At 42.7% G+C, this 13684-nt stretch overlaps 1 protein-coding gene across 1 annotated transcript in view; it reads left to right on the top strand.

The window, feature by feature from the left end:
* Nucleotides 1-13684, top strand: part of LOC147718350 (uncharacterized) — a 395588-nt gene that overhangs the window by 191984 nt on the left and 189920 nt on the right. The window contains exon 5 of the mRNA XM_086918293.1: nt 4672-4812. Within this exon, the coding sequence (XP_086774419.1) occupies nt 4672-4812 (141 nt within the window). The remainder of the gene's footprint in view (nt 1-4671; nt 4813-13684) is intronic.

A 13684-nucleotide genomic window follows, 5' to 3' on the forward strand; every position in this document is an offset into this window, starting at 1 on the left:
GAGCTGAGGGAGGAAGAACTAAGTCGCTTTTTTAAACCAAGGGAAGGATCTGCACCACCAGGCCATTAGGTTGCCTCACTGTGATGGCCTGGACCTCCCTGCCTCTGCACCTCAGGCCATCCCCATCACTGCCGCAATTCAGGAAGGACTTCAAGAACTGGCTCTATGACAGAACCGGAGACCCAGATTCCCCCTGCCGCCCCCGGCGCTTTGAGACCCTCACAGATGGGTAGTTGCGCTTTATAGGTCCATGATAAATTGATGTGGTAAGACCTGGAGACCATTGTGTCTTTGAAGTGTCCATGATGGCATGCTACTCCTAGAACCGCAAACCAACTTGATGGGCTTCCTTCTTAGAAGAACTGGAGCCTGTAATGACGAGACGTGGCTTGAATTGCAACTGCATTTGGCAGCTTTAGCTGAAGAACCAGAGCTCCTTGAAGCTTGTTGCTAGGCCCATAGTGCTCACTGCAATTAGCTGGGATTGTGACCTTTAATTCTTGGTACCACTTCAACTAGGGGTGTACTTTTCACTTTTGGTGGGTGGAAGGTTAATGTTTCGGGCTCGGAGGATTTCCCCTGCATGAAGATCTAGTGGACCACGAGCGGAGTGATGCCTCTTCTCCAGTGCTGGTGCTACCATGCCTTTATCAATCAAGAGTGCGTGCAAAGAATTCAGAAAAGAAAAACTGCTGCGATGTCTGCTTGGCGGTGCCAGACTCTTCAGAATCCCTCTTGGGCTCTGAAGAACCACACCACTGGCAACAATGCAACCCCGGTCTCTAGCCAATAATCTTTAACCCTCCTGTCAAAGGATTGAAAAGACCAATATATTGTGCAAGATACCGCGAAGACCACTATCACCCAGTTATGGTCTTTTAGAGTGGCTTTACTTGGCGCAGAGAGCTGAATGTCGTCTTTCATGTTCCTCGTTTGGGCTAGTCCTTGCGTACATTACTGAGAACCATACACATCTCATGAAAAGCAATAGACTGAGTTAATTCTGTACATTGATGTGCACTATGGATTTGAGTTTGAGTACATTAAGTGCTTTTACCAAAATAAACCTACAGATGTATGGAATGATATTAAAGATCTCATTAAGTTGCGAGTTTCTACCCTCACACCACTTCGAGTAATCGCAAACCTGGCCCACCTCACTGAGGCTCCGGTGCTAAAGGGGTGCATTTGGTGCTCCGGTTTGGGTTCAAAACTAAGGTAAAGGCCCTCGACACCAGGGATCCCATTGTTAAATTTTGAGCCAAGAAGCTCTGGTTTGTCGTGGGACTTCTGGGTCAAAGTCTCGCACACACCCTAGCCATCGGTACAACTTAATCGCCATCTCAACTCTCGCCCTTAAGATGGGTTAGGTTATCGGCCTTCCTATTTCGAAACCGATCTGTCTTTAACTTTTCTTACCAGTTGTTTAAGCCACTTGGCTGGAACTATTTTTCAAACCAAATTTCTGAAACTAGTCTAGTCCTGAGTTACTAATGAGCCCATTGTCGTCCTAATTGGACGAAAAGTTCTTAGATTTTGCAGGACAGACGTTTGTATTTTAGTTACCTACAAGTTGAGGCAGTTTCTCAGCCCTAAAATCCTCTATAGTTCCTTCTCCAAATATACACGGAATTTCGTGTTCTATCTGAACATAAGAGGCAATTGTTTTGGCTTCTCAGATTTTGTTTGTTAGTTTTCCTCAAAGGAAAACCTATATTGTTCAAAATGCCAATGCAAGATGCAGGTATTCCCAGGCAGTTTGACTTTGGTTTCTGTGGTGAACAATTTCCCAATTTTACGTCTAGGATTGAACTAAAATGCTTGGGGTGGATGCTTCTCCCTGAGAATTTTACACAGAAGGGTAAACCTGTAGTCACTGGGACCCGGGAACTAGACAGTATAACAAAGGGTGGTCCCAGTATTTAAAACATGAAGTGTTAGTGGTCGAAGACAAATTGTGAAACAGATGCTTGAGAAAAATCAAAACAGATTTTAAAGTGCAGTGTTCATTCACACTGACATTGGTCAGTGGTCACAGGTTATTCAAAAGGAAACAAACATCTTGAACATTGGATACACAATTGATGATATTTGCAGTGACCAGGGGACTAGTGGTGGGGAGGGCGGTGATTCTGGTGAGGTAGTGGGATGGGAGAGTGTGAATCACATATAATGCAGGCACATATTAATGATGCGCTGGTAGACATGAATCAAAAACAAAATAAGAATAGGTGTACATAACTGCATTATTATGCCATGTAACATATAACTGCTCAGTAACTTAAGTACTGTAGGTGAAGACTGGCATTAGGACAGTTGTCGACGTTTCGACCCCCATGACGGCGTAGGCCTCGTCGAGAGCCTTACAGTTGGGGTCTTCCTCAGGACAGTGTTGGAGTAGAGTGTGGTTACGGGGCACCGTAATGGGGAAGTAATTGGTCTCTCACAAATCAATGGTGGGGACACACATGGCGGTCAAAGCTCATGGCATGGAAGGAGTGAGAAGACACTCAGGTACTTGGTTGTACCATAAATTGCCCGGGTGGATCAAGAGGGCAAGTAGGCTGGGAACCAAATCCACAGGTAAGCAAGTTTTAGAATCCTGAATTAATCAGGGGACCGTTTTAAACGGCATGACCTCCGTGGTGATCGGGTGTCCAAATGCTAATCTTCACCTACAGTACTTAAGTTACTGAGCAGTTATGTTACATGGCTCCTAATCGTATGATGTTTTTGATTCATGTCTACCAGCACGTTATTAAAATGTGCCTGTATTATGTGATTCACACACACTCCCATCCCACTACCTCACCAGAATCACAGCCCCCCCCTCCCCCTCCACTGCAAATATCAATTGTATATCCAGTGTTCAAGATGTTTGTTGCCTTTTGAATAACCTATGACCAATGTCAGTGTGAATATGACACTGCACTTTAAATTCTGTTTTGATTTTTCTTAAGCAGCTGTTTCACAATTTTCTTCGACCACTAACACTCTTGATATTTTAAATACTGGGACCACCCTTTGTTATACTCTCCCTTAGAATAGGCTGCAAAGTGTTTTTCTCTCCTCCCTAAAGCACAATACTTCAGCTTCACAGACACAAAGAATCCCTCTTCATCCATTACTCTGAATACCTTTATTTACACCTGTGTATTTGCGTAGTCTGGCCTTCTTCCCTTTCACTGTACTCCATGTTAGGTTTTCTTGTTTTTACAGAAGGGGGTTTGAATTAACCTAATCACTTGCTTCAATCGTTGAACTAGAGGCCCTTGTTCCTGAATAGGTTTTGCACAAATATTCTAGGTGAAACCTTGACTGTTGTTGCCAGGAATGACCAAGCCAAGAGGCAGTTCAAAAGCAGATAGCAGTAATACAGCTTGATGGATTCCTGTTTTATATCTCTATATTTTCAGTACCTTGCTCTAAATGTACAGGCTTCTACATTCATAATTTTATTTGAAAGGTTTTAATCCTACCAAATTGATTATTTCTCCTTCTGTTCTACTGTGTATATATTTTTTCATTTGTCAAAATGACAATGTGCTCAGCCGGTCTTGACATCAGTGGTCCTCTGTCCTCTTAGTGCATTAAAACAACATGCATCGCATTAGTCTTGGTGTTAAAAAAGAAAAAAACTGCAAAATCTTGACAATTGCTATGGGGGGAAAATGGTAGGTCCAACACTGTGTAGCAGTTCTTTTTCCAGCCCAGTTCCTATGCTTTAACGTTCACCAGTAAAGAACAAAAAAAAGCCAAATATTGTACATGCAGTTTGTTTTAATTAATGTTTTAAAAAATAGTTTTTCTTTATTGCTATTGTTGGTGTCTTTATCAGCTGGTGGTGCTGGAAGCCCAACCCCAACCCTCCAGAAGTAGCTGGACCCCAGTAAGGATTTTATTTTAGTCTAAGCTTCAGCTCCCCTGGGCAAGACTGGTGGTCAGCTCAGATGCCACCTTGTCTCGCCAGGTTTGCAGGAAGCCCTGTCTTCTTGCAGAACTACCCCTTAAGCAGACCTAAAATCAAATGTATTCCCAATACTGGAAAACAGCGTGACTGGTCTGGCTTCTCTTGTTGCCACACACATTCCTACCCAAATCTGACACTCTTGGCTGTACTTGTTTTTTTTCTTATTACAGTAGACTGAAATGGGATGAAATTGCTGAAGAAAAATGCCCATCTGTAGATTAACTAGTTTACTTGTGGCAACAATTATTGGTACATTTTCCCATCCATCTGCTCCCCACTTTTGCTCAGATTTTTCTTGCTATCTGGGAAATAAACATCAAGCATGTAGCGGCCCCAAACTTGCCCATCCGTGTTTCTTTTCGGCAACAGCACTTGCCTTGCTTTAACAGGATGGGCATAGTTTTGAACAGCAGCCCGATTATTTCAAAGATCAGATGACTGAAGACTGCAACAATCGTTATCAAAGGTAAGTAACCGTTATCATTCATACTGTCTTCATGTCCACACTTTCATTTGGATGGGCCTTCCTCTCTGCAGACTTCAGATTTAGTTTACTGTCCCCCTTTTTATTCAGATTTCTGTACTTTACCACAGCTTGAATCCTGCCCGTTCTTTTCTGTTTCCTTCCATATTCTTGCCACTCATGTGTCTTATCACGTTACCTGGTGCCAGTTCCTCATACGCTATTGACTTCTTTGCAGGTGCGGCTCTTCCCAGCGATGGTGGCCCTGGGGCTAAGCGGAAACTGACATCCATAGCTGCTCCCCGCAGCACTCTCCGCTCTGGCCTGAAGCCGCCTAATAAAGCAACACTGAACCCATCGCCAAAGCGTCAAAGACTAGGTAAAGGGTACATGGAAATTAAACCATGGATGAGAGAGCGGTATTGTAATAAATAACCAATTAATTGGTGTAACTGATGGTAATAATATGTAATGTAACAAGGACCCCCTGGTTAGGATATGACTCCTGGGTGAGGGAAAGCAATTTTTTGGTGCAAAGGTTTAGACCCAGGCAGACTTATGAGACAAGACAAATTATGGCTTTTTAAGAACACATTTTACAAAAAATTACATATGAAAATAGCGCAAAGAACGGAGTTGATACATAAAATTATTTTTTAATTCTCATAATTAAAATAAATAAATACATATGATCCTGTATACATGATATATTTCTACACAATAAAATTTGATAGAATCTGATATTATTCTTTGTAAAAAAACACAAGTATTAATCAACAATCAGAAGACAAAATTATCCCTGATTCTGGCGGACTAGGCTGTATCTGTCAACGCGTTTCGAAAATATTTCATGTCTTCCTCAGGACAAAGAATATTCAGCCACTTCTCTAAACAAAATGAAAAATCATTTTTAGTTGATATCAAAACTTCAGTTCATTGCATTTATGTTCAGTTTGTACATTTACTATTCTGGTCAGATCACCATCTTTGATAAAAACTTTGTAGCCTGATTCGTACAGTCTTCTATAAGAAAAGGTAACTAAATCATGAAAAGTTGGAAACATTTTAAGCCTCTATTCTAGTGCAAGGTTCTTTGAATTGTTCATAATAGTACTACGATACTTAAAACATAATCCAAAGATAAAATTCATAAAAAGCTATCATCTAGATAAGATTTCATCTAAATGTTATCTCATCAGAATATTGGCGTAACATTAAAAAATGTAACATTTTTTTAAATAAAAAAGCCTATTCGGTAGCTACATATAAACATTTGTCTCGTTTTATTCTCTATTTGTCTTTATATTGATTATATTTCATATTCATTGCCGCATTGCTAGTATTAGGTACGGATTTTATCCATCTACCATCTTGTCATTTATTTATTTTACTAAGGGTGGAAGCGCGTCTTACCTAGGGTGTTTAATATTCTAAAACCATTTAATAACTTAGTTGAAGGGAGTGAGGCACCTTCCTTTTTATTTAGGGGTTGGCATGTGAAATCTGTGTGGGGAAGAAGATATTATTATAGTATCTTACATGTATACAGGATCATATGTATTTATTTTAATTATGAGAATTAAAAAATAATTTTATGTATCAACTCAGTTCTTTGCGCTATTTTCATATGTAATTTTTTGTAAAATGTGTTCTTAAAAAGCCATAATTTGTCTTGTCTCATAAGTCTGCCTGGGTCTATACCTTTGCACCAAAAAACTGATGGTAATAATGCCAAGGGTTAGCTGTCATGTGCACAGATGCCTTACTGGTACTCTTCTAACCCCTGAAGTTTACATGAGTCCAGGTGAGATTGGCTGAAATGTTGCGATTATAAACTGTTGGGTGGATTATCCCGTTTAAAGGGTTTGCTCCTGAAGAAGCACCGAAACACATGCCTGCCTAGTTCAGGGCTCACAGAAATGCTTAGAAATCCCATTTCATTTAGAAAAGGCGAGGGATCCATGTCAGTGTGGTTCCCGTACAAACAGAATCACATGTATTATCAGAATTTTACAGCTAAGGAAAATTTGGTTTCTCTGGTTTATCAACGCCGTAGCCAATTACTTGAAATGGCTTAAAATCATCTTTTTAACATCACCCGCTAAGCTTCTTACTCATCGTGCATTCTCCTTCCAGCTCTGGGAGGGACTGAGTTTGTCCATGTAGCGCTGTGGTGAATGAATGTCCGGATTCATTGATCTCGGTCTAGGGACATGTGTGGGCTTGAAACTAGACCATCTACTTGCAAACCTGCGGGTGGTTCTGATGTACTGCTCGGAGCTTCAGAATATCCCTTTTATTTTGCCTCAGACTTTTCCACAAAAGCATGTATAAGTCAGTACTGTGGTAGTCTAGTTCCCCTAAAGGTTTCTTCTGTTTTGTATACAGTTTAGTCTCTTGTAGTACCAGACAAGCACTTGGTCTGTTTCTTTTTCTCCCAAATGTGTGAACTGACCACTAGTCTAATCATTTAAATTAAAGTCCCTTAAAATCTGGACTAACCATGAACGTCTGAATTTGAACTAACATACATTTGTGTAGTGTATTTTTCAGCTTCCTACAATTTTTTTGTCTTGTACCAAAACCAGTGTTGCAATATTTTATAACGCAAATTACTTAGTTGTGGGCCTCATGGGCACGACTTAAGTTCAGTACCTCACTAGTAGTGAAATTAGGCACTTTCTTCCTAGCCTAATTTAAGTATTGCCAATATTCAATGAATTATTTGAAAAAGTGGAAAAAAACTTTGTCAAGTAGATCAACGGTACTGTATAAAAAAAATTCAGATGTGTACTTTTAACTGCAGAATCCTTACCTTTTTGTATTCCACCTGATGCCAGACTGTATCGGGAAAGTTTTTTTCAAGTGTTCTCTGGAACAGAAAATGGTGCAGTTGGATTCTGCTGTTACCACCTCTTGCCACCGGAAGCGCCGCCCCTGAAAGCGGACAAGTTTGTTTTTGCGCCCTTTATGTGAATCTGGCAGTATATCCTGAACTTTAATCACAAACTTCAAGTGTGATTTTTCTGTGATTGTGTGCTAGGGAATAGGTCTCACTCAAAGGCTACAAGCTGCACCTGAAACTAGGCCAGTCGCACCAAAGTCTAAAACAAAGATGATGGGACAAGTCTTGGAGCAAGCATGAAGGTCAGACGGGTGTCCCCTTCCCGTCACTCCCACTTCAGGGAAAGTTCAGGTAGCCAGCATCGACCTCCGTGCCAGTCAAACTCTGACCACATTCCACAGCTGGAGGCATTCTACCCCTACATTCAAGGGCCCTACAGGTAGAGGTCTCCAAGGAGGCTCTGCTGCAGCTTATTTGGATGATTCCTGGTCCATAGTTGGACTTTGACCATTGGGGTGCCATCTGACCTAATCATGCCGTCGCCTAACCCCCTGTCTGTCAGGCCACTCCTCTGCTCCTGTATTGAAGGCCACACTGCTTCGGCATCGATATTTGCTCCACAGGTTCTGGATAATCTTGGATCTATAGTAGTTTGGCTAGGTCTGGGCCAGTGACTTGTAACAAGATCTCTAGGGCCCAGTCCACATGTAGGAAGATTCTCCAGTGGTACCTTTGCCTCAACACCAATATTTTAGGCACTCTTGAGGCCTTGTTTGGGGATATAAGATCTTCAAAATGTTGTACATTCTGATGAGGATGGCTGTTTGGTAGCCCCTCACTATATTAATGCTAGTTTACATTTGGTTTTTCAGAATGTGAAATAACTTGATTGCTCACCAGAAATGAAATTGTACTCCACAATGCGCCCCACACCAAGGTAAACACTTCCTTACGGTTGTGGTTTGTAGAGCTGTGGGAGTGTTGGAACTACAATTGCAATCTGTGGAGCCAAAACCAATTTACTTACAGAAATGTATTTACCTGTCCTTCAACTTCAGACTTTTCTTTCAATGAAGGACCTAGTCATAGGGCAAGGATAGGGCATCCGATCCATGCGACCAGAAACTGCCTTCAGGAAAGAAACATTTGAGTCCCCTCACTCACCAGGGTTTCCCCGCGGTGACCTGCTTCCTCATTGGGGCCATCCCAGTTCTCTATGAACTGGGGCGTGCGGCAACTTGCGGAAATACGTAGGAGCACTTTAAGTAGAATACAATGTGTAGTGCAGAAAGTGTGGTGGAGTGGGCTACAGTGATTAAAAATACCTTGCTAGTGGGCTAAAATACTTTATTATCGCTCCTAGGTTGGTATGTCTAAAAATGTGGTTATAAAACTAACTATAATGGGTTAGAAGTTCAGTGTAAGATCAACATGTTTCGAGCCTACCTCAAGCTCTTCGTCAGGACCACACCGACCAGCCCTGTGTATGCCACTCCTAATACTCTTAAGCATGGAGATAAAGAATTAACTCAAAAAATAAATGCTGCAACTAATAAAGCATGCATGGTTATACATACGATCACAATGTATCACATAGTATGTCTGCAAAAATAGAAAAGACATGGTTACGGGAAAGACAGCCCCCTCTCTCTTGCAGAGTAGGTGGGTACATATATAATCTACTTCCATGCTCTAGAGATGCTCCTTAATGGTGCGTGCAGTTGTCCAGCTCAGAGCGTGGTTTTAACCAATGTTGGTATAAACATGCTGGCTGAACGTGCCGCGCAGTGAATGGTCATACATTAAAAACAAAACATACACAAGGTGATTTACACACAACACACACACATAGGGCTAGAATGGTTCTGCCTGAAGAGTAACTCATACTTTTATGAGAGCAAAACTGTGCCTCGTGGACACGCGGAGGGCGGGGTTTATCTTCAAAAAATTGTGGAAAAACAGGGAGGCTTTGTTGGTGTTTGCAGACACCCCCGTATTAGAAACAGTCTCTTGTCTTGCCGTACCATTCCTGTGGAGAAAAAAAACACTTCTGTTTGGGAAGCCTCGCGTCTGGACATCTACTAATCTCCCCGTCGGACCGCATCTTAGCGTGTCCGGGACTGAATAAATGCTTCCTGTGCGTGGCCTAGTCTATAGAGACTAGGCCGCGCGCGAAGCTTCACAAGATGGCCGCCAATGGCAAAGGTGACCTCCATATTGGGAGGATACACGAGTGGGGTCCGCATAATCCTATCAAAAAATTCCTGAATGAAAGGTGAATTTAGTGTTCTCTAAAAAGCAAACGAAATAAATATATGTATTTTATTTCTCAAATACAGATCGGGGAGTAATTAAAAACCAAAATGGTAAAGGTATATTTTTTTATATATTTATATACAAGACTTCCCTTTCATGGTGGTAAAAAGGATAGTGACTAAACACGTCATTTCAAAAGTTTAGTACTGTGAAAATGAGCACACCTGCTGATTGGGTTATTACAGAGGGTGAACGTTGTTGAACGGTGTTATTGGATCATGTTAGCTGATCCTAGGTATGGCGCTGCACAGATGTTTGCCACGTGGTTTTCTAGAGGGAGGATACTCACTGATTGTGAGTGTAGGATTAAGATCAAGAGGCATTGTCAGCTATATTCATGTGGGTCAAACCCCACCCCCTCGCCAACGTTCTGACGGCTCATGGCTATAGTGCATGTAATTTAATGTGAACATTAACAGAACTGGCCCCAGAGTATGTCCTCATTTTGGCCTTGGGTGTCTGTACGTAATTTGAACAACCAGCGTTGATCTTTTTCATGTAACTTTTTCTCCAGGTTCTCCTTGCTTTTAATGTGTTCTAGTACCACCCACCTCCTATAGTTAGGGGTGTGTTTCTCGATGAAATGGGTGGTCATTCTCGCAGTCGTACGTTAACAGCGTATGTTACTCTGGTGTTCCACTATCCTAGTGCTGACTTTCCTAGTTGTCGTCCCTACGTAGCGGAGATTACCTGAGCCGGTGATCGGGTACACTACCCCTGTCTTGTTGCAGTTCGTGAAATTCCTCAATTCCCATGTGGTGGTGGTCGTCAGATTTACTAATCTGGTGGCTGAGGTGAGGTGGCAGACGCTACAGTTACTACATGGGTAGTGTCCTGGGGGTAATGGGTATAGTCTCCTTAACTAAACCCTACATCCCCTCATCTTCTGCGGCTGCATTGGGTGTGTGTGTGTGTACACCAGGTGGTTTTTCAAGTTTTAGCCCCTCCTGTGGCTGAACATGGGTGTGGTTATGGTCAGGCCCCCACTATTGAGGGACGGCCGGTGTTTCTCTACTATTTTTGTCTTTGTCAGATGCAACGTTAAATGTGGTGATGCAGATTGGTCTTAGTCTCGGCGGTGTTTCTAGAGTTGTGCTCTAACAGGGCTTCTCTATGGTTTAGAGGCCCTCTTTTTAGCTTTTTACACTAGATTTTTGGGATAATTTCGCCATATCAGTTTTTCACCTTCTCAATGAGCAGGTCACACCGTGTCTTCCTTGATCTCAATCTACTTGCACGACGGGGATCACTGGCAACCACAACCAATTTTAAACCCACAGCCAGAAGCTGCCTTCTCATTTATGACCGCTTCCATCCTAGGCATCTAAAAGACAACCTCCCATTCGGGCAATTCTTCCGCCTGAGGAGGAACTGCACCAACAAACAAGACTATAACTCACAGGCCAAAGATTTGAGTAAAAAACTGATGACGTAATTACCCCAAGAATCTGGTGTCAAAAGCAAAAAAGACCATAGAGAAGCCCTGTTAGAGCACAACTCTTGAAACACTGCTGAGACGAAGAGACCAATAGGCATCGCCACATTTAACGGTGCATATGACAAAGTGAACAAAATAGTCCAACACTGGCGTACCCTTAATAGTGGGGGGCCTGAACATATCCACCCCCATGTTCAGCCACAGGAGGGGCAAAAACTTGAAAAACCACCTGGTACACACATGCCCCAATGCAGCTGCAGAAGATGAGGGGATGGTACAGAGACTACACCCAATACTCCCAGGACACTACCCATGTAGTAACTGTAGCATCTGCCACCTCACCTCGGCCACTAGATTAGTAAATCTGAACACCACCACCACATGGGAATTGAGGAATTTCACGAACTGCAACACGACGGGGTAGTGTACCCGATCACCTGCTCATGTAATCTCCACTACGTAGGGACGACATCTAGGAAAGTCAGCACTAGGATAGTGGAACACAGGAGTAATATACGCTGTAAACATACGATGAGAATGACCACCAATTTCCTCGAGCAACAACTCTTACCCCCCCTTCCCCTCACCCCCCCTAACGATATGAAGTGGGTGGTACTAGAACAAATTAAAAGCAAGGAGAACTTGGAGAAAAAGTTGCATGAAAAAGAACGCTGGGTGTTCAAATTACGTACAGACACCCAAGGCCTAAATGATGACCTCCCCTGGGGCCAGTTCTGTTAATGTTCACATTAAATGACATTCACTATAACCATGAGCAGTCCGAACGTTGGGGAAGTATGACCCACATAAATATAGCTGACACAATGCCTCTCGATCTGCGGCTATCACGGTTCATCAATCAGTGAGTATCCTCCCTCTAGAAAACCACGTGGCAAGCACATCTGTGTTGCGTCATACATAGGATCAGCTAACATTATCCAATAACACCCTTTTACAACGTTCACCCTCTGTAATTACCTTATCAGCAGGTGTGCTCATTTTCACAGTACTAAACTTTAGAAATGACTCGTTTGGTCACAATCCTTTTTACCACCATGGATCTATTTGAGAAATAAAATACATTTATTTATTTAGATTTTTAGAACACTAAATTCACCTCTTTCATACAGGAATTGTTTAAGAGAAGGATAACTCGGAGCCCACTCACGTATCCTCCCAAAATGGCAGTCCCCTTTGCCATTGGCGGCGGCCATCTTGTGAAGCTTCGTGCACGGTCTAGTTCCATAGACCGTCACGCTGGCGAAGCAGGAAGCATTTATTCAGTCCCCTGCTCGGACACGCTAAGATGCGGTCCGATGGGAAGACGAGTAGGTGTCCAGATGCGATGCTTCCCAAACAGAAGTGCTTTTTCCTCCACAGGAATGGTACGGAAAGACGAGACCGTTTCTAATACGGGGGTGTCCACCAACACTAACGGCCTCCCTGATTGTCCTCAATTTTTTGCAGATAATACTCTCAGGGAAACCCAGCGTGTCCATGAAGCAGTTTTACTCTCATAAAAGTATGCGTTACTCTTCAGGCAACCATTCTAGCCCTATGTATGTTGTGTAAATCACCTTGTGTAGGTTTTGTTTTTAATGTATGACCATTCACTATGCGGCACGTTTTGCCAGCATGTTTATACCTATATAGGTTAAAACCACGCTCTGAGCTGGACGAATGCACGCACCATTAAGGAGCATCTCTAGAGCATTGAAGTGCATTATATATGTACCCACCTACTCTAAAAGATACAGGGGGCTGTCTTTTCGATTTTTGCAGACATACTATGTGATACATTGTGATCGTATGTATAACCATGCATGCTTTATTAGTTGCAGCGTTTAGTTCCTGTTAATTATTTAATTCCATATTCCAGTTTATTGGGACTGGCATACACAGGGCTGGTTCCTGTGTGGTCCTGACTAAGAGCTTGGGGTAGGCTCGAAACATGTTGATCCTACACTGAACTTCTAACCCATTATAGTTAGTTTTTCCGTGTATAACCCCCCTTTTTAGACATACCAACCCAGGAGGGATAAAGTATTTTAGCCCATTAGCAAGGTACTTTTAATCACTGTAGTCCACTCCACCACACTTTCTGCACTACACATAGTCTTCCACTTAAAGTGCTCCTACGTATTTCTGCAAGTCTCTGCACGACCCAGTTCGTAGAGAAATGGGATGGCCCCTATGATGAAGCATGTCACCGTGGGGAAACCCTGGTGAGTGAGGTGACTCAAGAAATGTTTCTTTCCTGAAGGCAGTTTCTGGTCACATGGATCGGATGCCCTATCCTTACCCTATGACTAGGTTGAAGCATAACAAAGGAGGGCGGACCTAGCTCTAATAAAAACCTCTACCTCCCCCTTTCTTTTTTGATAACTTTCAATTAAGCCCTGACGGACACCTTGTTAATTGAATCCATGTTCAGTGCGCCCTGTGAATTGCTCCTTTCCTATTTCATAGGCCTGGTCGGGGTGATCCACAATGTTTGCCCAAGCACCCCACTCCTGAAAGCCTCTTATCTCCACTTTGACCAGAGAATTGACACCTGAATGCCTTTCCTGCTGCCCACCAGATAGAGAATGCATTGATGCGCTTGACAAGAGGGTGTTCTTTTACAAGTTGGGGACTGCAGTGTCTGAATGC

This window comes from Lissotriton vulgaris, chromosome 4_1 (assembly GCF_964263255.1).
Source record: "Lissotriton vulgaris chromosome 4_1, aLisVul1.2, whole genome shotgun sequence".
Taxonomy (NCBI): Eukaryota; Metazoa; Chordata; class Amphibia; order Caudata; family Salamandridae; genus Lissotriton; species Lissotriton vulgaris.